This window comes from Megalops cyprinoides, chromosome 22 (assembly GCF_013368585.1).
Source record: "Megalops cyprinoides isolate fMegCyp1 chromosome 22, fMegCyp1.pri, whole genome shotgun sequence".
Taxonomy (NCBI): Eukaryota; Metazoa; Chordata; class Actinopteri; order Elopiformes; family Megalopidae; genus Megalops; species Megalops cyprinoides.
In genome coordinates, this window is record NC_050604.1 from 1,323,298 (window position 1) to 1,347,304 (window position 24,007).

General features: G+C 41.0%; 1 protein-coding gene across 1 annotated transcript; it reads right to left on the reverse strand.

Annotated features, from left to right (window-relative positions):
• Positions 1 to 32: 32 nt before the first annotated feature.
• On the reverse strand, positions 33 to 23,904 carry plk4 (polo-like kinase 4 (Drosophila)). The gene is made up of 15 exons (XM_036517441.1): positions 23,875 to 23,904; positions 22,472 to 22,567; positions 22,152 to 22,247; positions 21,381 to 21,495; positions 16,026 to 16,956; positions 15,111 to 15,309; positions 14,206 to 14,310; positions 13,870 to 13,972; positions 12,789 to 12,938; positions 8,897 to 9,030; positions 5,997 to 6,091; positions 5,576 to 5,690; positions 5,360 to 5,500; positions 289 to 395; positions 33 to 156 (listed from the first exon to the last, which is right to left on the reverse strand). The coding sequence occupies exons 1-15, from the start codon at positions 23,902 to 23,904 to the stop codon at positions 57 to 59; spliced, it is 2,517 nt and encodes an 838-aa protein (XP_036373334.1). The 3' UTR covers positions 33 to 56.
• Between the last annotated feature and the right edge of the window lie 103 nt (positions 23,905 to 24,007).

Below are 24,007 nucleotides of genomic sequence, written 5' to 3' on the forward strand. Positions count from 1 at the left end.
AGATTTCTCTTGAAATCCTACTGCAGCCACAGGGATTCTGTGAGACTTGGTGATCATCAGCGCCGACCTGCTGGACTGGCCAACAGCCCAAGGATGGATGACAGGCAGTGCAGCTTCTCCTTAACATGCTCTGGAAGCTTCTCATTCTCCTCGTACCTGGAATAAGACATACAGAGTCATAATTTCCAATGGAAAGAGAGAGAGAATAATGTGAATTAAATCAACCCTGTTGAAATGGCCTGAATGCATTTGCTGGGGCAGTGTGCTTTGGTGCACTGTGCTCAGTACCTTGTGGTCCACCCTTCAGGGGAAGTGTAAGTAATAGAAGCCACGCCGGCTTGCACCGTCAGCTGGGAGCCATCATTGAACTGTACCCACACCTCCCCGCTGGTCAGCTGTGGATTCATCGACAGACACACATAACATGCACCCAGATCTACTGCAGCCATCTGGGTAAATTAACATTATCATCTGGCAGTCACTAGAGCTGGTCACAAAGGGGAAAATGCCGCACACTCTCAACACTACTTAGTCTTCACTTTACTGAGACAAAAAGCAATGATTCAGCACAGCCTTCATCAGACAGCTTCCTACCAATAGACTGGGGAAACTGACAACAATTCACTTCATCTAGAACAGAGGTTTTCAACCTTTTTGCGGCTAAGGCACATCAAAGGTCAAACCAGAACGTCAAAGCACACCAACTTAGAGTTGGTTATCGATTATGAAGAATTTCACACACATTACGATAGGCTACTATGTCAATAGCGAGACTTGACCCATATTGCACTACAGCAGACTGTCAAATAATTATCAAACAGATAGCTAATTCAGACAGGCAATCATATAATTTACTAAAAATGTATTAAAGTGCATGGGAGCAAAAACTTGTCCGACAGCGCAGCATCATGAACAGCAACATACTAAAATAAAATTAAATAAAACAAAACAAAACAAAACATTACTCATTAACATTAACCCTTTCACGTGTACGGTCACACTGGTGTGATTTGCCGTTTAGCACGTATGCTAAAACTGGTGCAATCAGAACACTAGATTGGAAAAAATTCTAGCTAATTTTAGCTTTGAGAAAACAGCGATTTAATGTTAAAAAATACAGCAAATGCTAACTGAAAACTATGAAAAGCTTAATAACGCTAATGAAAACGAACCATGTAATGTAACACGTGTGCTACACAGCATAAAAATCAGTCTTTTCACAGAGTATAGGTACACACACACACACACACACACACACCTGTATAAAAACGTATTGGGTTCCTCAAAATTCCACGGCACATTTCACTTTGCCTCACGGCACACCTGTTGAGAACCACTGATCTAGAAGATCAACTGGATGTGTGTGCATATGTAGTACAACCATATGTTGCACAACCAAAACAAGCTGAACATACATGTATACATATTTCCCATTACACAAACAATCAATATTTCTCTCCCAGGTACAGCAAAATACACTGGATTAATTTTACAATCCCTTGAAAAAGCGTTCAGCCCCCAACCCTTTTTCACACAAATGATTTCCACAACCTGAGATTTTGACTAGACTGAGATTTTTTTTATTTGTGAAGCACTCAACAGTGCAGCCCAAAAAAAGAAATAAAATCATAAACTATAAAAATTATAAATTATTAAAAAAATCAAGAACGTAAATGTCAACAATGAATAAGTATTCACCCCCCTTTCTTTAGTACTTGGTTGAACCACCTTTCACACCCCTTACAGCCATCAGTCCTTTTGGATCAGTCTCTATTAATTTTGCACAATGTAATGGAGCAATGTTAGCCCATTCCTCCTTGCAAAACTGCTGAAGCTGTACCAGGGTGGTTGGGGAGCGGGGGTGGATAGAAATTTTGAGGTCTTTCCATAGATGTTCGATGGGGTTAAGGTCTGGACTCTGACTGTACCACTCAATGACATCAATTTTCTTCATTTTAAGCCAATCCAGTGTTGCTCTGGAAGTATGCTTTGGGTCGTTGTCCTACTGAAACACAAACTTCCTCCCTAGTTTATACTTTCTGGCAGAGGGGAGTATGTTTTTAACCAAAATCTCCATATATTGTGTAGCATTTATCTTCCCATCAATCTTGACCAGATTGCCAGCCCCTGCTGCTGCAAAGCACCCTATAACATGATGCTACCCCCGAGTGTATTACTGTGGGGATGATATTTCCTGGCTGATGTTAGCTTTACGCCACACATACCGCTTAGTGTTTGAGCCAAGAATTTCCACTTTAGTCTCATCAGACCACAAGACTTTCTGCTATATCTTTGTAGTATCTTCCAAGTGACATTTTGCAAAGTTTTTATGGGCAAGCATATGCTTTTTTTCCAATAAGAGCTTCTTCCCTGCCACTCTTCCATCAAGGCCCATTCTGTGCAATAGCCATATACCCATGGACATAATTTTCAATTGCAGATGCTGACTTCTTTAGTTCGGTTAGAGTGACAGTTGGCATCACAGTAGCCTCTCTGACAAGCGTCATTATTGTGTGGCAACTAAGTTTAGGGGGGTGGCCTGCCGTAGGCAGTGTGGCTGTAGTTCCATATTTCTTCCACTTCTGTATGAATGCCTGCACTGAGCTCCAAGGTATGTTCAGTGCCTTTGAAATGTTCTTGTATCCTTCCCCAGGTTTGTGCTTCTCCACAATTATACCTGTCATTTGTTTTGAATGCTCTTTTCTCTTCATTTTGGTTTGTTCAATGAAAAATCCTCATGCTCATGAAGTAATTCATAACAGGTGATCCACTAATTTCTTAAACAGGTGGAGACCATCAACAAATTGGATGAGTTTATAAGACAATATCTTGCACCTGAGCAAGATTAGCCTGATAATTACAAAGGGTGTGGAAATTTTTTAAATTTCCAAGTTTTAGTTGCATTTTTTTCTAAATTCTCGAAAGGTTTTGGATGATTCTTGTGGTTCGTCATGATGTACAACTCTGTGTAGACCAGCTGGAAAAAAATCTAATATATAGATATAAAAATATTAATATATTTTAAATTTGGAATCTGAGACAATAAATTGAGTATTGGGGGCTGAATACTTTTTCAAGGCACTGTATATAACATTTTTTACCTTCATGTAACATTACATTTTAAGTTTTACACAGATAGCAGGATAATATGGTATACACTACTTTTGTCATATAGCACAGCTGCTCACGTAACAGAATATTACCAAAATAATCATACCCGTTATCTATATATCCTTTTAAATATACTGGTATAAAAATGATTTTAAATATACTCAGCAAAATACACAAGACCATATCTTTAAGGCTATATCCTCACTGGAAAAACATGTGAGGGGAATTCTGGCCCAAGCACATCAGCCATCTAATTTATGTGTATGTCAAAGAAAGTTACATTTTTTTACTTGTTCTGAATGCTTTGTATATTTTTATATGGATTCTTCATGTATTTTCTTAGTAACTGTCCTTTTATTTGCAGATTTAGTTGTTCTTCATTCAGTGTTTTGTCTTTGTACTCCCTTTCGTAAAAACTGCTTCTGAACGTTGCCATATAACAGAACATCACTACAGATAGAATACTGAGAAATACATAGAAGACAATTTCTTAACTTCAGTAATTTCTTAGGCATTTGATACACAAATCTATGTGTGAATGCACCCAGGTGAAGATCTAGACTGGAATCATTGCTTCTGATTTCCTGCTCCTGAGAGCAGACAGCAGATGATACCCCTGGGCCATCAAAGCTACAGATTTGGCCCTCGATTTATTGTAAGCTTGCACTACATGATTTTTGCCTTGTTGAACTGTGGCATGCCTAATGCTTGCCCCCAGCCAATTAGGTAGTTAGGTTGACATCGTCAACTAGTAGCATTAGAATACAATAAAGCAAGTCTGGGCTAATCCCACCTGAAACAAGTTTGGGCGCATTATTGCAAAATGGATTGCAACATACCCAGAAGGTATATAAAAGAGTGCAATCATAATTCATTTCATCATTAAGCAGTTTGATGTGATAGTGAGATCATGGAGCCCTGCTCTATGGGAAAAAGCCTAGAAGAAGAAGCCAACTGTCATGAGACAGCCTACACTAATGGAAAAGCTGATCTTTCAAGTTTGGCTGAGGTGGGAACAGACAAGGAACTACTGAAGTTGAGAAGTGGATGTTCTGACTTGAAGTTTGAAATTCCGAAATAAAATATGTGTATTGCGCTAAGGAACTAGGATTAATATTTTGTCCAGACACACAGAACAAGATGACATCATCTAGTATGCAACCCACCAAGCCACTTCAAGCTGTAACTTCCTGAACCCATTGAAAAACAGGCTCAATAGGTATCACACAGACAGAAAACCTTGAAGTCAACATAGTACAAATATCTACATATGAAATAAAACCTCTGAATGTAATATTGATGAAAAGTTAATGAAAAATTAGCTATTTTCAAAAAATTATTAAATATAATATGATATAAATATGATGAAGGAGTAATATAACATCTGTAAGTTTTTTATATATCTGCAATGAATATTAACACTTTCCCATAAAAAAAGTTTCAAGGAAATTAAAATAATCCTTCTTGGGAAAACATACAGTCAAAATATCTTAAAAAGTGTTTTTTCAGCTCCAAAGCTATATTTAGCAAGATCTGTGGCACTCAGTTTTCGATGCAGGAGCAAATAACTCATGTGATAAAACTATATTAATACTACACAATCAAAATTTGGTTGCAAGAAAGTGAAGACTAGTGGAGATATTAATTTTTGAAAATGGAAGATTCTTCGTTTGGGTAAAAAATTATTTTTATTAATTTGATTACTGTAAAATATTCAGCACAACTATTTACATGAATACATGTTGCAAATTATCCTTAGGGTTTCTTGGACGTTCAGTACAAATTTCAACCCATTCCAGTGAAAAATAAGCAATTGGTGAGGCTTATAATGCACATACAAAGAATCATGAAAATGACGAAATTTAGCTCCGAGGGCCAAACTTCAAAAATTCATAACTAAAAAAAGTATTTGGAGTAGAGCTATAGGATTTTGCAAGGTCCCATGAATTTGACAGAAGTTTTTACATGGTTTTTTTTGTTGAGAAAATCCATGACATGAACTGGGAAAAGTTCTGAATTCTGGATGAGTTGGCATGGAACGACCCTTATAATAATTAGCCCAGTTCTATGTTATGACTCAGCTGTTCTGAACTTCTGAAAAACTGATTGTAGGCACAAGGCTACAAAATCCCTGCAATGAGAAAATGGTCTAAACATCCTGCCCATCCAAAATGTCTGTAATTTACCCACATGGAGAGACAGTGTCTGTGCTGTGTTTTACCTTCTGCAGAGGACGTTCAGTGTTTACCTGGGAGGCCCAGCCAATGTTTGGTACAAAGACAGACTTGAGCACTTTCCCTGTGCCTGTGATGTCTTTCCTGGAGGACACTGGAGAGAGGCCTTTTACCAGGCTGGCTGAAGTGAGGGCAGACCCATCGCAGGAAATCATCTAGACAGAGAGCAGCCATTAGACAGGTGTGAAGACTGGCTAAAGGAGATAAAGATGGCATGAGTAAGAGCTTACCGATGGCGTGATGAGAGGGGGCTGGGTGGGGGACGTCAGACCGACCTGTGCTGCATCAGGAGTCACAGGTACCTTTGACCCCAGTGCATGCTGGGAGGATGAGCTGCTAGGCCTCCTGACAGAACCAAATAAAGTGTCAGGTGTTGTTGATGGAACATTTCAATACATTTATCAATAATACAATACAATTATCTCCAAAATTGCACAATGTAGCTACAAGTCGTGAACAGCCACTTAAAAGTTTTTATCAAATATATTTTAGCATGTCATGTTTCTGGTCATTATGAGTAGAAGCCACACTGACACAATGGTTATAAATATTCAAAACACTTCATTAAAATATTCAAAGCTATACCAAGTATAGCATCTATACATCTTTATTCTTCCCACTGCTAGGGTTGGATTTTTCTAGCTGACTCACTTGCCAACTGTGATAGGAAAAAAAGGAATGGATGCGGTGCTTCTCTGCTCCTCTGCTGTGATGGCTGCCTCCAGGGCCAGACACATACGATGGGCCTGGAGAGCACAGAATGCTATTTTTCCCACACATTCAACTTACCCTATACAGGCAACTGGTCAGGAGTTTCACAAAAATGCAGTCATTTTGAAATTATTTACTTGAAGTTTTTATGAAGTTCCATTCATAAAAATAATTTCCAGTGATTCCACTGTCAGAAGTTCAGTGCTGCACTGCCAAGCCCTGTGGGCCACTTCTCACCCCAGCCATATCGTCATGTCACATGAGTACAAGCCCACAGCAGTGGTACATAATTCATTGTGTGTTGTGCTACTAGGTAGGCTAGCATTTATGAATATTGCCCCTGTGTCTCTGTGCTGTGGGAGGTATATGCATGAAAAATAGTCACTGGCTGCAGGCGAGTGTATGGAAGGATTCCATCCAACTTGTTTCACTGCTTGTGAAGGAGTGCAGTGGTTGTCATGGTGAGACAAGCCTAACGTCCTACTGGACATATGGTTGCAAAAGAGGGGATTCCAGTTAATTTAGAAATTTTCCATGGGAATTTTGTCTTGGCAACTTTGCTCAGCAAACCTCAGTTTGGATCAGTCCCACATTTAAAATTATTAAGAGGCTGATTTCTCATCTTTAAATAATTCCCCAATCATTGGAGTATAAGTCCATGTAAAATAATGTAAATATGATTTTGTAATATTATTTATCAAAAGGCAACTGTTAAGCTACATGTCATGATAGTCAGTATACAGTTTGATGCTCGCAATTAACCAACTCTGGTTCAGTACAAATATAAAAAACATAGCTTCCTAAAATTATCATTATTTTTGTATGTATTGCTTTAAAGACTACACACTTAGATTACATGAAGCAACTTACATGCAGCTGTAGTTGCCATACAGTAGTACATGCAATGTAACATCATTACACACAACTTTAAAATGTGCAAGAAGCAATTCAAAATAATAATTCAAAATCAGTTTAAATTGCGCTCAGTTTCTAATCAGATTTATTTCTTCTATGTAAACTTGTGATATTAGTTTTTAAAATCACGAGTGCACTGTTAGGTAACCACAATTTTCACAAATAAAATTGAAGTAAAAAAGTCATATTTAGCTATAGAACTAGCTACTGATCACTTCAAACCCCAAACTAGTTAGCTAACTTACCAAAAACAAGGTCAGCAAAGCAATTTCTTTCACCTAGATTTCACTAGCTACCTATTGCAATTTATTAATGTGGATGTTTCATACTGATATTTTATCTACGACTTGACAACTTGTACAGACCCTCATAAGAAAATCAATTGGCACTGTCTCCTAAGTCCACAGTGTATTTTCTGTCTACAGTTAAATATGAATTAATCCTACTTACTAGACCTTGCTAGTTTGAACGTTTATAGTCATGAGTGGAATACCAACACTTCCCAAGTGAAGGCTTAAAAATATCTGCATGTTGAAAGGCTTTTTAATCAAACTAGTCGCATGAAGTTCATTCTATGAATTCTCATTCTTGCAGTCTATGAGTGCTATACAACGCATTCAAGGTACAACGATATTGCATGCCTTAGAAGTTGCACATAAGTTGATCATGAAACATTAGCCTTAGCTGTTTCAGGACGTGCTGAACATTCTGAGTTTATAAACAGAAAAATATTGTTTGTACAACAGGATTATATTCATACAGATGTATACATGTACCTTAAGTTGACCGTAGATAATGATACATGATATTTCGGAATGATGATCGTATAGCGCGTTCTGCATTTCATGCCACAAAAGCATAAATGCTGGCCTGGGACATCTATTACGTGGACAGAATTCCTTTTGTATACAAATTGAGTTTCTTTTGTCCACAAAATGAAAAACACAACAGTCAATTCAGTGCACAACAGGAATCATCCGTTTTGTTTTCTGTGCACGAAAGTATGTGCTCTCCAGTATTTTGTGGACACAATGCTAACGTGTTTGTGTTTCTCATGGACAAAATGCATTACAGTGTTACATGGTTTTGTAATGAATTTATGCGTTTCGTAGCACAGAAGGCATTTTGTCTATGAAAAAAGGTCTGTTACACTTGGTGGTGCCCCACAGTTTATTGGCAAAATTGTTTATGTTAAATGATAATAAAAAGTAGGCCGCTTGAGCATCTAAATTTCTTGTATTACAGTAGCAATAACCTAGGGTGACCATATGTCATCTTTCTCCCAGGCATGTCCTCTTTTTTGGAAGCATTTTTAGGTCCCAAAAAGAAGATGGTCTATGACATATGATCACCTTAAATAACCTTAAAACTGCAACTGAGCACCCATCCTAATAATCGAATGCTTAATTTCACGATCAAATGCCAATTCAAAGAACAAAGCTTCAAATTCTTCAGTACAGCCCTACAAACATTGTTAATAGTCGAGGTAAATGCAGTTTGCCCATAGCTCCATAGACAATGAAACTATCTAGCTAACTAAGTCAGGTCACTGCTGAAGGCAGTCTTACCTTCTACTCTACCAGCTTTCCGCAGTGTCATTCTGATGAGGAACTCAACAAAATGAAATTCCATGTCAGTCAGTTTAGAAAATAAAAAAATTCAGAAGTGGATCAAACTTGTAGATGTAAGCCACGCTGCTAAAGAAATAACCATAACAGTAACAGGGCAGGTACACAGCCTTTGCCCCCTGATGACCATATGAATCATAAAATAACTAATCATCCAAATCAGCTTCACCATCATTAATGGTTTCCACTTCCCCATTTTCATGTACTCTAAGGCATATTTTTGGTATAACTTCTAAGCACAGCACTTCCCCTTGAAGCAGACCCACCCTGCCAGCTGAATGACAGAGTTTCCTCTACCTCATCCGTGAGCTCCATGTAGGCCTTGCTCTCTGGGCTCAGGCCGCTCAGCCCTGCTTCCCCCTTCACTGTGTACGACTTCCCCGTCCGCTCCACCACGCGCACCAGCTCTGCTGACTTGTGCGTCTTTGCTCCTGTAGCAGCAGGGGAGAGAGGAAGTCACATACCAGCACCAGGATTCCCTCAGGCTACCATTACCTTTGCAAAGCACTCATGTGGTAAACTGATATCAGCTCTTTACTGCATGGTCATCTGTAAATGTGTTACCATTATAATTTCAAAGCACAGACTGGATTTAATTAAAAACACCTATAAAATGACTTGAAATGATAGTTAAAGTGAATGTTTTAACAGAAAGCTTGTCCTGTAACAGTAGATGGCGCCACATGGTCAGTAAGCTGGAGGCTGTGGCAGCCACTTTGGCCCACTCTTTCAAGCCTGGAACACAACCTGTTCCAAGTGTATTACGTAAAACACACTTAAAGAACAAATTTAGACAGATTAATAATCTTTTCAATATTAATCTAATCTCTCTGGTAATCCTAGTAAGTTTAACACTGAACTGGAACATGATGCGGTAGGAAAAATGTGTCAATACTTTAAGATAGTTGTAATCTTCAAATTAATGACAAGTGACAGGGAAACAGCATGCTATTGAGTTGGCTGGAGCCTGAAACTGGCCAGGTCCTGGGCTATAGGGCTGAGCTCTTGGAGGGTGGAACTGGCCATTTTGTGGGCTGTAGGGCCGACTGAGCCACTCAGGAGCCCACTACAGTTTGAAGTTTGCCTTCTCCACTCATCACATTCCACTGGTGCTATGTGGTGTAAGTAGGGCTGGGTGATATGACAAAAAAATAAAAAGTCATGAATGATTCTCGATTCTCTTGCTTTTTTAGTTCTTATACTGAAAAAGACAAAAAATACTTTGTTTAAAGAAAATTTATTATAATGTGCAAAAACAATGACAACCAGCAACATCCTATGACATAAGGTTAAAACATACAGTCAACAACACGTAACAACATAAACAGTCATGACACATCCTGACAGTCAAAACAATCCCTTCAATTCAAGCAGGAGCAGCTTTGAAGTGCAGACACACCAAGAAAAGTGCAACAGCAGCAGCAGTTTTTACAGGTTTCTTGCAAGAAACACAAGCCTGTCTACAGTTTCAGGATGGAGGGATGCCCTCTGGCAGGTCACAATGTTTCTAGCTGCACTGAAAACCCGCTCAGAGGGAGCACTGGGTGCAGGAATACAAAGGTATTTCCTCGCCAGGCAGCTTAGCTTGGGGAAGTTAGACTCATGCTGCTTCCACCAATGAAGTGGGTCTGTATCAGGGTCTGTGTGAGGGAGCATCAGATAGGCATACAGCTCTGCTTTGATTATGTCCTCTTCTGACAGGGGAGTATATGGGTGTGGCACAGTCTTCCTAAAAAAGCTGGCGAGTGATGTCTTTTTCTTTGGCATCAACTTCAGCTTTATCTTGTTGGTTGCCTGGTGGGCTACTTGCTGCTTGCATCAGAACAGTTTTGTCAGGCTGATCTGTGTTTTTCTCTCCTTGTAGAGACATCAACTCTATAATAGCTTGTTCTTTGATTCCATCCACTTTGTCATGTTCTATGTGAGAAGTGTGGAACCGGGGGTCCAAGAAGGAGGCAATAGTCAGGAGTTTGTCTGTGGCAGGATCACTGTATTTGCTATTGCACTGGTTTGAGGCAGGACACACTAACATACTCTTCGCCTGATAATGCATCAGTGAATTCTTGCAGTGGACTTACAGCTTTGTTCACTGACTCCAGCACATCCATGTCTTGCCACGTAGGTACTAGCTGCCAAGACTTCTTGTCTGAACCCAGTACCTGGGCTATGGATTGCTCTTGCTCCAAAACGCGGTTGATCATTTTTTGTCTGGAACCCCACCTGGTTGGGGACTCTGTAATGAGCTGATGAATGGGTAGGCCCAGCTCAGCCTGTACAGAAGCCAGATCTCTTCTTCTCTTCCAGCTGAAGGAAAAAGCACTTACAACCTGCAGATCTTTCACACCATTGTCTGTTAAAAGGAAAAAACAGATTGCATTAAAACTCTGACTGTCATTTTCAAACAACTCCTTAGTACCACACATCATGTTGCTAATGCATACTAAAAAGACTATATTTAATTTAAAACTTGAAATATACAATTAAAAAAAATAGCCTACTGAAATACTCTTTGTCCTCTAAACCCTTGTATACAAATATGTGGCTAATAAACAGATTATGATAAACATTTTTTACACCTTTGACATTAAATGTAAAAAAAAAAAAAATTATAATAATAATAAATGAATTCATTATAAAACTTACCAATTGCATTGTGGAGTCTGTGTCCAAAGCACTGGAGATCGTTCCACTCATTCAGCTTCAAAGCTTTGATCATGTTACTGCCGCTGTCAGTAGTCACGCAGACTTGTCTGTTTTCCCTGAGTTTCCAAGAAGCTAAAATGTCTTTAAGCCCTTGGTTTATTACTTCGACTGTGTGGTCGTCAGGAAAATAGCATGTCTGGAGGCAAACACTTTGTGTCCATTCTTCATCGATGAAGTGTACCGTTAAAGGGCTGCACGGTACGACTGCTCCAAAGGTATGTCGTGGTAGTATAAAACAATGCTTCTCCCAACTTCTCCGCTATTCGTTCGTGTGTAGCAGTATACAGACGAGGTAGTACTACATCTGCAAAATGCTTTCGGCTAGGCAGTTCTTGCTTGGGATCGATTGTTTGCAGCAATTTAATGAATCCTTCTTTCTCGACAGTGGAAATGGGAATCATGTCTTTGGCGACATGAAATACCACCGCCTCCGTAATTTCTTTCCACCGATGGCTCACCTTGTCGTATGGACCACCACCAGAAAATGACGCAGCTAATGTTAGCTGTCTTTTAGTGGAAGGTTTGGGGATTGGGGGGTGGCTTTTATTTCTTTTCATCCCGTTGTTTTACGCATTTCTCCCATTCTACAGGGTTTCTCTGTCGTAAATGCTGGAACAAATTGGTCATACTAGCACTTTTGTTTACAACTGACTTTCGACACACCCTACACTTTACATTGCTTTGTTCCACATCCGACTCTTCAAATCCATACCACTTCCATTTCACCAAAGTAATATTTCCACCTTTCCTTGCTACCAGCTGTGAACTGCTACCTGCCTCCATCTTGCTGTGCTGGGATTTTGTATTCACGTGCTACAGACTCAAGACGTAGTGCGACTGACAGACGAGCAGAACACTGCCTCCCACCTCAAGTATTAGCCAATAAATGAATCGCGGAATGAAATAAAAATGGTTACCAAGCTGCTGCTTAATTATAGAACGTTTATCAAGTTCAATTTTTTTTAAATTGAACGATTTTCTTGTTTTGAAAATCAAAATAAACCGAATTAATTGAGAAAATCGGGAAAATTGCCTAGCTCTAGGTGTAAGGGATTCCAAAATGATTTTTATCAGCAGATTGCATGATTTTTAAGTGGAGTGAAGTTAGTATAGAAATGATTCTCAAGTTTTGTTTTCATTAGATACGGTCAATTTGTATATCAGTATTTCTTAAAAATGGTGTGTACTGTACACAAATCTGAAACATAGATATGCATTAGAATTTCACTTTCATTTGAATGTTTTAGTGGGCATTTTCTTCCCACAGCTTTCAAGCTACCAGCCAGAATACCAGTGGTACTCTGCCAGTCTAAGGCTCCCACTGAAGCCAGCACTGTGCACTGCCACTAAGGTCCTCTGAAGTTGGACAAAACACACCCTTCTGTTTATCATCCTTCAGAGCTATCCATCGAGAGGCCACTCAAGCACCTGACAGATAAGATTCCACACACTACAGAAGATTTTTCCTTTACATTGCAGGACTCACCATCATAGAAGCACACTTCCAGGTCAGCGTTGGGGGAATTTTCCATCAACACGCACTTGGCATACTTTGTGTAAAGGGTTACTTTGGGAGTCTTTGATTTCACCAGCAGAACAAACTTGGTGGCATACTGGTACTTCTTCCAGTACTTCTCTATAGACAACAGATGATAACAATTACAATCAGAGATTGCAAACCCATACCAATTTGGTCCATCTAGTGGTCCCACGTTAATATGTCATCCCTTTGACACAGACAGACATGAACCCCCAAGACAAATGGTATATATAACTACCAATAAGCACACACAAAAAACCCCAAAACGCTTCTAGATACCTGAGCAGTAGCAAAAACTTACAATCTATCATCACCCTCTACACTGCTGCCAGACCACTCCACTCTGCCTAACAGCCCCCTCCTGGAATGGTCACTCAACCCAATCACCCATTACTGTCAGAACAGCAGGATCACTGGCCATTTTCTGGCACAGACTCCAAACCCACCTATCCAGACTATACCTGGACTCCTTCCCCTCCTAAACTCTGTGATAAAAGCAAGCAGTTGTAAAATGGATTGTGATTTAATCATCGAAGATAAAAGCTTTCACATTGGCTTAAGCTCAGAGGTAACTGGGTTGTGGTGATACAAACTGGGTAGCTGGAAACTTACAGTAAGTTTACAGCTATGGGCCCAATGACAGCACTCCCAACTCCCACTCCACTTGTCACAACAGCACTAAATTTCAAGGCCAGCACTACAGTGTCAGCATCTGTGTGGCTAACTGCCTCACCACCACAAATTCACTGCTTATAAGATGCTCTGCCAAATGAATGTGTAAATGTAAACTGACTTACGAAGGATGAGTGCTGCGATGAATAGCTTAGCATGGCAGAGAGGGAGCATCATTGCTCTCCTTGCTGCATCCAGCAAAGCTACTGCCCAGCGGCAGTAGCAGGAAGGGGAGACTCTGAGGTCTTACCAATTAGAAACCTGCCACCTTCAATGTACTAAACATCATGCCATTTCACTGCATAGATATGATTAAAGCTGGGCTTTTCCTGCACTCATTGGGGTTGGTGTGCACCTGGTAAATCCTCATGACTGCAGATGAAAATGTCTTCAGGTGGGGTGGGTGGGCGGTCTTGTACAGGAAAGCCGATGCCTTTATTGGGTTCATAGATTGTGACCTGAAAAGTCAGGAATATGCTTAAAGCAGGATTAAAGCATAGTATGTGGTCCCATGATCCCATTTACCATTACACTTGAACAAAGGAAATAAATTCATAGCATGTATATGTAATTAAAAAACAAACCACAGATAGTATGCTCATGCTGTTTATCTGTAAACAATGAAATGAGGTTTGGGTGGAAAATGGCAAACAGAGACTGGAACGGTGATGTGTGAAAAAGAACAGCTCACCATTGACCCATCACCTGATATCCTCAGGACCTCTTTAACCCTTTCCTGGGAGCTAGGTCCTTTCAACAACTCCATGCATACCTCTCCAGTTTCAAGAATGCTCACCTGTAAGAAAAAAAATCATGTACAGAGAGCAAAATATCTAACAGGTAATACGGTGGAAGAAATCAATATTAAATAAACACATTTATCATTAACATTACTCACTGCATTTACAAATCACCTTGATCTTCTGCTTTTCTCTTAATATAGCAAGCAAGGCATGCCATTTTGGGTGTCATTAATGATGCTTCAGGCATTGTAGATACAATGCTGTGAGAACACACAATACACACAATGTAGCACACACTTGTTTAGAGACAAAAAAGCTCTCCGGAAAAGACTTTACATATGAAACAGTCTGCATTGAACTACACTCCACTACACTAGTCAGCATGTATTTCATTAGTAGCCCCCGACACTGCTATTGTAATTGCTGGTAGAATGGTTTTGCAAGAATAATTATTCACCTGAAATAGGATTTTTCTTTTTTACTTACAAAGAAGGTATCATGTTTTAATTTTAAAATTTGTGGTCACTAGCATCTATGTTACTTTTTTGAAAACAGGAAAATAAGACATAGAAATTTGATATAAAAAAATAAATGTTCTTTCTTCACTCTGTAACAAATGTGTAAAGGTGGAACCTTTTTGCTTTTACTGTGGAAAGTTTTGTCTGCCTCAGAAAGAGAAAGTGTCCCTGTAACAGTAATAGCAGAGACACGTTATCTCCTGTGTAGAAATCCCATGGTGGACACCGCACTATGAATATGAAGAGAAGCCTGTGTGTCTGCGTACAGACATTGCGTAATCTCTCCCTGTAAAAAGCTGTGGGGCTGCCCACATATGAACTGCCCTGTCTCTTACCACAGCATTTTTGGTCTTTTGTCTGATGGGCTTGAGTCTGGCCGCACACAGGAGAGGAAGTGCATGCTTGGTGGGTTTCTCTGGATCGGCGCTCAGCTTGTCTCTGGGAGCTGGGAGACAGCGATCTATACAAGCAAACTGGAAATTGCTGCCGTCCACAGTGCGTTCTCTGGAGGTCCTGGAGGTCGTCTGGGAGGCACTGTGGGTGCAGTTGAAGGGGGTGTCCCTTACCCTGCCTCTCGGTTCGTCACCCCAAGGGTCACCATGGAAGCTACCGCCACTGTGAGTGCTTGAATCTGTGGGCTTCTGAAAAGGCCCTGAGGGGCAACAGCCAAAACAATCATAATATCACATTAAACGTTCCCCTTGGATACACTACAGTCTGCCATACTTTCATTCCATAGTATTTTAAGCTCTTGACAATGAAAACAAGGATCAGATCACCAACTGAAATTTTTACAAGGCCTGCTTTACCCAATGCAGGTTCATCTTATCTTACGGATATTTCCCATCTGAAAAAGGGGAAAGGAGTACCTTCTTTGCTGAAGCAGTGTGGTAAACCCTCTGACTCTGCCATCTGACAGCTTGATTGCTGGTATGAGCGCGTGGAGTGCGAACATTCAGAGCTAAATGTAAAAAGACAGAACACCTTCTGTGGAGGACCCTCATTGCAATGAAATGTTACTGGATTTTAGCCTAAGATGAACAACATAAAGTGTAATGTGAACACTCTGTAACAACACTGAACTGCACACACCCTCTTTACAGACCTGTTCTACCCTTACGCAGAGTATTCTATCACAGCTGATGCTGCAAGACTGATGTGCATCACAGGCCTGGTGAACTTCTGACCACTGTGAGTGGCCCTGTTAAATAAACACCATCAATGAAATTCTGGCACGCTGCACATCTTACTCAGCAGTTATCCTGACCGGCGGGGAGGTGCAGCATTCACTGAGACCTTGGGGAGTGTTTCTGTGCCTGGGCGGCAGGGGGAATGCTGGTCTCCCTGAATCTTGCAGCACTTCTACAGAGTGGCACCTCTCCAGCACTGGCTGCACTCTATCCTGGGAGAGACCCATGGAGGAGCCCACCGAAGAGTTGGCCCTTCTCAGGTATCGTGAGTGTGGCCTGCACTCCTCAGTCCTCTGGGACAGCTGGCCTCCACGTGCCTGCAGCCACTGCTCCCCAGCCTCGGGATCGGAGTTGTTCGTCTGCCGCGTCTCGAAGGGGATGGGGACTGGGCGGTTGGGGAGGGCAGGGCCGATCACATGCCGGGACTTCCTAAGGAGCCGGCTGCCGCTGGCAGTGGAGATGGTGGCGATGCCACTGTCCATGGAGGCCTCGGCCAGGCCGCAGCCCGTATCCGTGCCGGGCCTGCGGCAGGTCATGAATGGGTGGTCCAGCAATGCTGGTAGGCTTGGCCGGTCTGCCGGGTTCTTGCGCAGCAGCTGGGTGATGAGGTCCTGTGCCTCGAGGGACACATGCGCAGGCATCTCGTATTCCCCCAGGACCACCTTGCTGAGGGTGCTCTTGACCGTGTCCGTGTCGAACGGTGGTCGGCCCATCAGGAACGCATAAAACATGCAGCCCAGCGACCACACGTCTGACTCGAGCCCATGCGCACTGCGGGTCACCACCTCTGGGGAAATGTAGTTCGGAGTGCCACACATGGTGAAGTGCTTTTCATTGGGGAGCTTCAGCTGAGTGGCCAGGCCAAAGTCAGCTATTTTAATGTTCATGCTGCTGGTGAGCAGCAGGTTGGACAGGGTAAGGTCCCGATGCATAATGCCGTGAGTATGCAAATACAGCATGCCTTTCACAATCTGATGCATAAAGTGTCGTGCTGTTTAGTGGCAAAACACAGACAAATGAAAAGAATTATGACTTCAATACTTTGGTGGAAATCAATATCAACACGCTAGTCTAACTCTGGGTCCAAAATTAACACTTGGCAGCACACCAGTGTGTTTAGATTTTCTCTTTGACAGGTTAAAGTTGCACGGTCACTAGCCACTCTGGTGGCTGCTTTTTGTATAACTAAATAAAATGTACCACGTCTACTATGGCTGGGTATTGGCACAGAAGCCCCAATTCGATTCGATTCCGATTCACAAGCTAACGATTCGATTCAATCCGGTTCGATTCCGATTAGATATCGATTCGATAGGAATGAGATATGAAATACTATATAGCAGCTTTCCATATTTGGAGAGATGTTTAAAACGCTCTAAAGGGAAAACAAATTTACAAATGCAGAGTCACTGAAAACAAACTGAAAATCACTAAAGAAAAGGCCAAAGGCTTGTACGCTTATAGTCATGTGCTGCTTAACGTCCATTCAGACAACGTCCGTTCGCATATACGTCCAATAAGGTTATAATAAAGTTTAAAAATCCCAACCGCAGAACGGGACGTAGTGGATGTAACTGGACGTAGTGAAGGCAACGCTTCCCGCACGCAACACGTTTATTTCATGTCTCATGGAAATAAAGAGATTGTGCTGCCAGGCGTACAATGGTACAGTACATAGTATACCATATAACACATACACTATATGGACAAAAGTATTTGGACACCTGACCATTACATTCTAATGACATTGTATTCAAATACATATACACTATATGGACAAAAGTATTCGGATGCCTGACCATTACACCAACAGGGACTGTAATGACATTGTATTCAAACACATATACTTTAATATGGAGTTGGTCCCCCTTTTGCAGCTATAACAACTTCCACTCTTCTTGGAAGGCTTTCCACAAGATTTTGGAGTGTTTCTGTGGGAATTTGTGCCCATTCATTCTGTAGAGCATTTATGAGGTCAGGCACTGATGTTGGACGAGAAGGCCTGGCTCGCAATCTCCCTTCCAGTTCATCCCAAAGGTGCTCGATGGGGTTGAGGTCAGGGCTCTCTGCGGGCCAGTCAAGTTCTTCCACACCGAACTCATCAAACCATGTCTTTATAGTCCTTGCTTTGTGCACTGGGGCACAGTCATGTCAGAATAGAAAAGGGCCTTCCCCAAACTGTTGCCACAAAGTTGGAAGCATAGCATTGTCCAAAATGTCTTGGTATGCTGAAGAATTAAGATTGCCCTTCACTGGAGATAAGGGGCCTAGCCCAAACCCTGAAAAACAGGTGTGGCCAAATACTTTTTCCATATAGTGTATGTCTTGATAGTCATAATAAACGCCTATGCTAATGTCTTATGTATGTACTGTACGGTATTTTCTATTGTTTTTTTAATGTGAACTTTGCATACTTAAAATTAAAAAGTTTGCCGTATAACAGTGTATGCTTCGACTCGTAAACAGCAGCATCCAATCTCGTGCCTATTCCATAAGTTTGCTAAGTATATAGTATGGTGTTTGCACAACATCCAAATCACATAACGTCCTATTTCACAGAACGTATCGTGAACGTTAAGCGACGCATGGCTGTATACCAAAATCTTTTTATTTGAGGAACACATGGGCATAGTTCCTTAAAAACAAAACTAACCTATATCATTGCCTACTTATTAATGACAGGAAACAGCAATGTATTTGTAACAGTTAGCTCAGGGAAAGCTGGTTTGTAAGGTAGCTACAATGACTGACAAAACGTAGCTGACTGCCAGTAGCAACTTTGCAATTGTGAACGTTTTCTTGCTAGCTTAACATGAACAACTAGCTAGCTACCTACCTAGCAAACGAACATGAACAACTGCGTTTCTCTTGATTTGCGCTAAATTACATTGCATTCGTGAGCAAGTGTTGCTGTTCAGTTTAGCTAGCTAGCTAGTTAGGTAGCAAGGTAGTGGTTGGGCACTGTATTGAAGCTAAAGCTAAAAAGCTGTGACTGCAGTGAACATACACTACTCACAAAAAGTTAGGGATATTTGGCTTTCGGGTGAAATTTCAGGATGAACCTAAAATGCACTATAACCTTTACAGGTGAACTTAATTTGACCTTCTCTAAACTTTTGAATGCACATGTCCAACTGTTCAATGTTTCAGTACTTTTTACACAACTTGCTGTTCTCTAACAAGGAGCTGAACGGCAAAATTCACAACAGGTGTTTGATCCATGAATCATCCAATAAATTTCCTGGTTCAATTAGAATTGCTATTTAAACAGTCCTCTACATCATGCTGTTCACATTTTGACATCATGAGACCAAGACGACACCTAACAATTGATCAACAGTACCGTGCCATTGCGAGGCTTCAAACAGGATGTTCTCAGAGGGAAGTGGCCACTAAGCTTAGAGTGTCACAGAGTGTCATCAGCAGGTTGCAACAGAGATACAGAGAGACTGGAAGAGTCACAGAAAGGCATAGAAGTGGACGTCCTTTGGCCACATCCCACACTGATGACCGCTTCATTGTGAACAGTGCCCTGCGGAACCGGATGATGAATGCCACTCAACTCCAGGCACATTTAAGGGAGGTGAGAGGCACCCAAGTGTCACGTCAGACCATTCGAAACCGTTTACATCAGCGTAGTCTGCATGCTAGACGACCTGCAAGGGTACCTGACCACACTACCAGGCACAGGCGTCATCGTCTTGCATGGGCCAGGGAGCATTTACGCTGGACAAGCGACCAGTGGGCCTCAGTGCTGTTCTCTGATGAAAGTCGATTCACGTTGAGCAGAAATGATGGCTGCCAACGATGTTGGAGACGTCAAGGAGAGCGCTATGCATCAACCACTGTTGTCACCAGACGAGCCTTTGGTGGTGGTGGTGTTACAGTGTGGGCAGGTGTGTCTAGTCAATACAGAACTGCCCTACACTTTGTGAATGGCACAGTGACTGCTGGAGACTGGGATACCTCAAATGGAGTGGCCTGCACTTTCTCCAGACCTGAATCCCATAGAAAACCTATGGGATCAGCTGAGTTGCCGTGTACAGGCTTGTAACTCTGTACCCCAGAACCTCAATGACCTGAGGGCCGCCCTTCAAGAAGAGTGGGATGCCATGCCTCAGCAGACAATAAGTCGACTTGTGAACAGCATGAGACGTCGTTGTCAAGCTGTAATTGATGCTCAAGGGCACATGACAAGTTATTGAGACATTGACACTTTTTGTTGTGGTATACCCACCACTGTTGTGGGCTTTTGTTTCAATAAATTGTTTGAAATGAGGAAATCACCATTGCATGCTTCTACTTAAATGCCCTACTTTCATGATATAATATCACGACTAGTACTTGCCTTTAATATGACAGTTAGGCTATGTCAGAGCCCGTCTATTTAATTCTCTGGCTATGTTTAACCATTTCGAAAATTAACCTAGAAAACGGGAAAAAAATGCATATTAGCCTAAAAGATCGATCCATAAATTTCACAGATCGATATCGAATTGGAATAATAATAAAAAAAAAAAGATTAATCGAAAAAACAATATTTTTGCACACCCTTAACGTCTACTATGTTATTCAAACAACGCTTCTAAAAATGCAAGATGGTCAAATTCACACCTCTATCAGTGCAGTTTCTAATTTTTTTGTTTTACTACAGTCACTGTCAATTTTACAGTTGTGAAATCTAGTGTTGGTCATCTCCGTAAAGTTCTGTTATGCACCCTCCTACCCTGCCAGAGTCTGAGAGATAGTTGGCTACTCTGTACCATGGCTGTCACATCGCATAATTTGATCTATCAATTTATCTTTTGATATTTTGAATATGTTATTTATTTAAAAATTCAGAGACTAAAACTAGTGAGTGAGCAACTGAATCAAGCAGAATTTTCCTGCTGTAGAAGAATGTGTATCGCACTGTCATAAGTAGCCTGAGACTGGACAATAAGAGAACTGTACAGAGATTGCCAACATGAGGTTTCACAGCAGGAAAATGACAGAGGGGCCCTGCCATTGACCACTAAAAACATTAGAAACCAGACTGAAAGGAGTATGAATTTGGGCAACTTGCATTTTAGAAGGGTTGTTGACTAACAGAGCAGGCCATGGACATTTTTTTTTTTTTTTTTTTTTTTTTTTACAAAAAAAGCACCTGCCAGAGGGGCTAGGGACCCTGCAACTTTAACCCGCAAAAGAGAAAATAAAACCAACATTGGCATGCTAGTTAATGTTAATTTTTGACCCTGAGATAAGGAGCATATTTAGATTAAAAACAATCCCAGGTAGTTCTGGTGGGTTGAATATCATACACAAGGTACTTATTGTACTTTGCTGGAAATGTTTATGTTTAATGTGTTATTTAATAAATTACGTCATAAAAGATATTTGAATGTCACTTCCCATGATAAACAGTGCACATACCTTCATCCTCTGTGAAAGGCTTCTTTCTGTCCTTCAGATATCGACTCATCTCTCCATTGTGGCACATTTCCAGGACCAGATACACATAGTTACTGTCTTCAAAGTAATTGTACAGCTAGTGGGGAAGTCACACATGATGCAGTGTCTCATGATTCTTCATTACATCACATTTCATCAAAACAATTGGTAAAATCTATTCATGTAACAGGACAATTTCAGTCTCCCTTGCTACTACAATTACTTCTCCAATATGTCACTTTGAAGTGTTTTCATTTTATGTGATGCGGCACTTGCAAGTACAATAGGACTAAGCAACTATGAATGTATGCAAATTCAAGCTCTCAATACCATGAAAGTCAGTTTGAGTCTGCTTTACTTTTTAAAATGACAGTACATTTGGGTTATCAATATCCAGCTGTGAAAGCAAAGAGCAGAGCTATTCAGTGAACTTCCACTGTATTTTTTCCTTTAGAGACTTTCATAGCACCCAGGAATGTATATTATACTAAAGGAAAAGAACTGTAATCACAAGGAACAGTTAAAGCAAATGACAGCAACACATTACACATTAACTACATTCATAAATTTTGTCCCTGATCACAAGGAAGTAATGATTAGAAGTATTGAGCATACTGCATCACACTGTAATTATGATTTTTTCCAAGCACTCAGATTGTTCATCACAATCCCAATGCTCCTCACATCATGGACTTCATCATTTTGTCTCTTCCCAGAAAACTTCCATTCACAAGTCTGTCTGTTTGTGCTCACCTCTAGAATTGAAGGGTGCTTTAGGCGGCACTGTATCTCCACTTCATTGCGGACACGCTGGACCATGCCAGCTTTGTGCATAGCCTTTTTGTCGATCTGCAGATGCAGACATAACAGGACAGCAGGGCTTCGATTATATGTTGAGACATCGCTCTATAGTAAAGAGGGGCTTTCTGAGGTCAACTACAAGTAGGGTATCCAGCAAGGCAATGCCCTTACCACTGTGTCCGTTCATTCAGTGGTATCTTATGCCCGGGTGATATGAAACTGGATTTACCCCCGCATAAACTGAGATTTTACGACGAAGACAGAATTCTTACCGTTTTGATTGCGACCTCCAAACCCGTATTGACTGACTTTGCTTTGTACACACATGCAAAGGAGCCCCTTCCGAGCAAGGTGAGAACCTTGAAATCCTGCAGAAGAAAGATTGCATGCTAGCTGCTACACAATTAAGATGACTTGCGAGCTAGCAAGTCTTAAGGGATCAAGATAGACAGTTTTGGTTGCAGGCAAATGATTACGGAGGCAGCTGGATGATACTGTGTGTTAGCCTAGCAAGCAAAACAGCAGTGAAGATGTCATGATAAAAGCTACAACTGAAAAGGTAAACTTTACCCAGCACTATTCTTACCAGAAACACTTTCGAAGATTTCTAGTTCAATAAATGTGAACACCAAAAACGTTAACTAGCCAATTAACTACCTCGATCCTGATCTCATCGGCTGCAGCTGGCACCTCTCCATTCCCTGTTAACTTTACTTTGCTCGTCGAGTTTTGCAGAACATCATGACCATTTTCGACCATTTTCAACGACAGGTTGCGTTTATCTGTCAAGCGTTTTGTATTGTGCTAGTAACATACAGGTGTTCAGACGATGAAAATAAAGTCATTATTTTGCTAGTGTGTTACCTTGGTGAAATGTGTTATCGCGGGTTAGTTCCCGCTAAAGGTAGTTGGTTAGTTACCTAGAGCATCAGTCAGTCAGGTTACGGCCATAGTGTCCGCGTCTTAGCAACACGAAATGGAGGATTTAGCAACCATAGCTTGGCGACGCAGATTTGCGAGCTGTTTTGCCACCTCATTCTTTGTAGCTTCTGATCTAATCTGACGCACAATATGGCTTAAAGTGTCTGGCCTACAAGGTCAGATCGACGTTGCTGAGTTTAGTTGAAGAACGTTCAGTGTGTTGTTTAACTTTCACACGAATCGCCAGAACGTTACAACCAGTAACTGATCCAGGAACACGCTAAGATGGCAGAGTTCATTCTTGTTTGATTGTTAACTTGTTGTTTGCTAGTTGCACTGCAAAGAATGTGTCGCGTAAAACCGCTTATCCATGTTAGACAGCAAACTAGTTCGTGGAATTAGCTTTGACGCGAGCCCAGCAATGAATGGGATTACTGGATCCCAGTTTGTGTGAATCAAAGTCCTTTAAGTCTTCACTAGCAAGTACTGTGTTGTGAAGGTCTAGCGTTAGACAGACACATACTTCATCCCCATAACTAAAACAAAAAAGTACCGCTAGTTAGCCAGCGTAGGTAAGTTACAGTTAATGTTATAACAATAGTAACCGCTCTGTGACCATATAGGTCAAGCTAACGTCATGTTGATCGTAAATGGCTATATAAAGTATCAAGTAAAAGCCGACAGACTGATAACATTATAAAAGTTTTGACCGATCCAACAAATAGACCTGCTAACCTTAGCTAAAGTTACTTACCTCGATTTTATTGCCGATTGAAACGCTCATCTTGCTAGTTTGAGTTGAAAATCCAAGCGACCATTTCCCTAAACATATTTATTTCTATATCAGCTTCAAGAATATCTAAAAACTCATTTTATTTTGGGCTTTT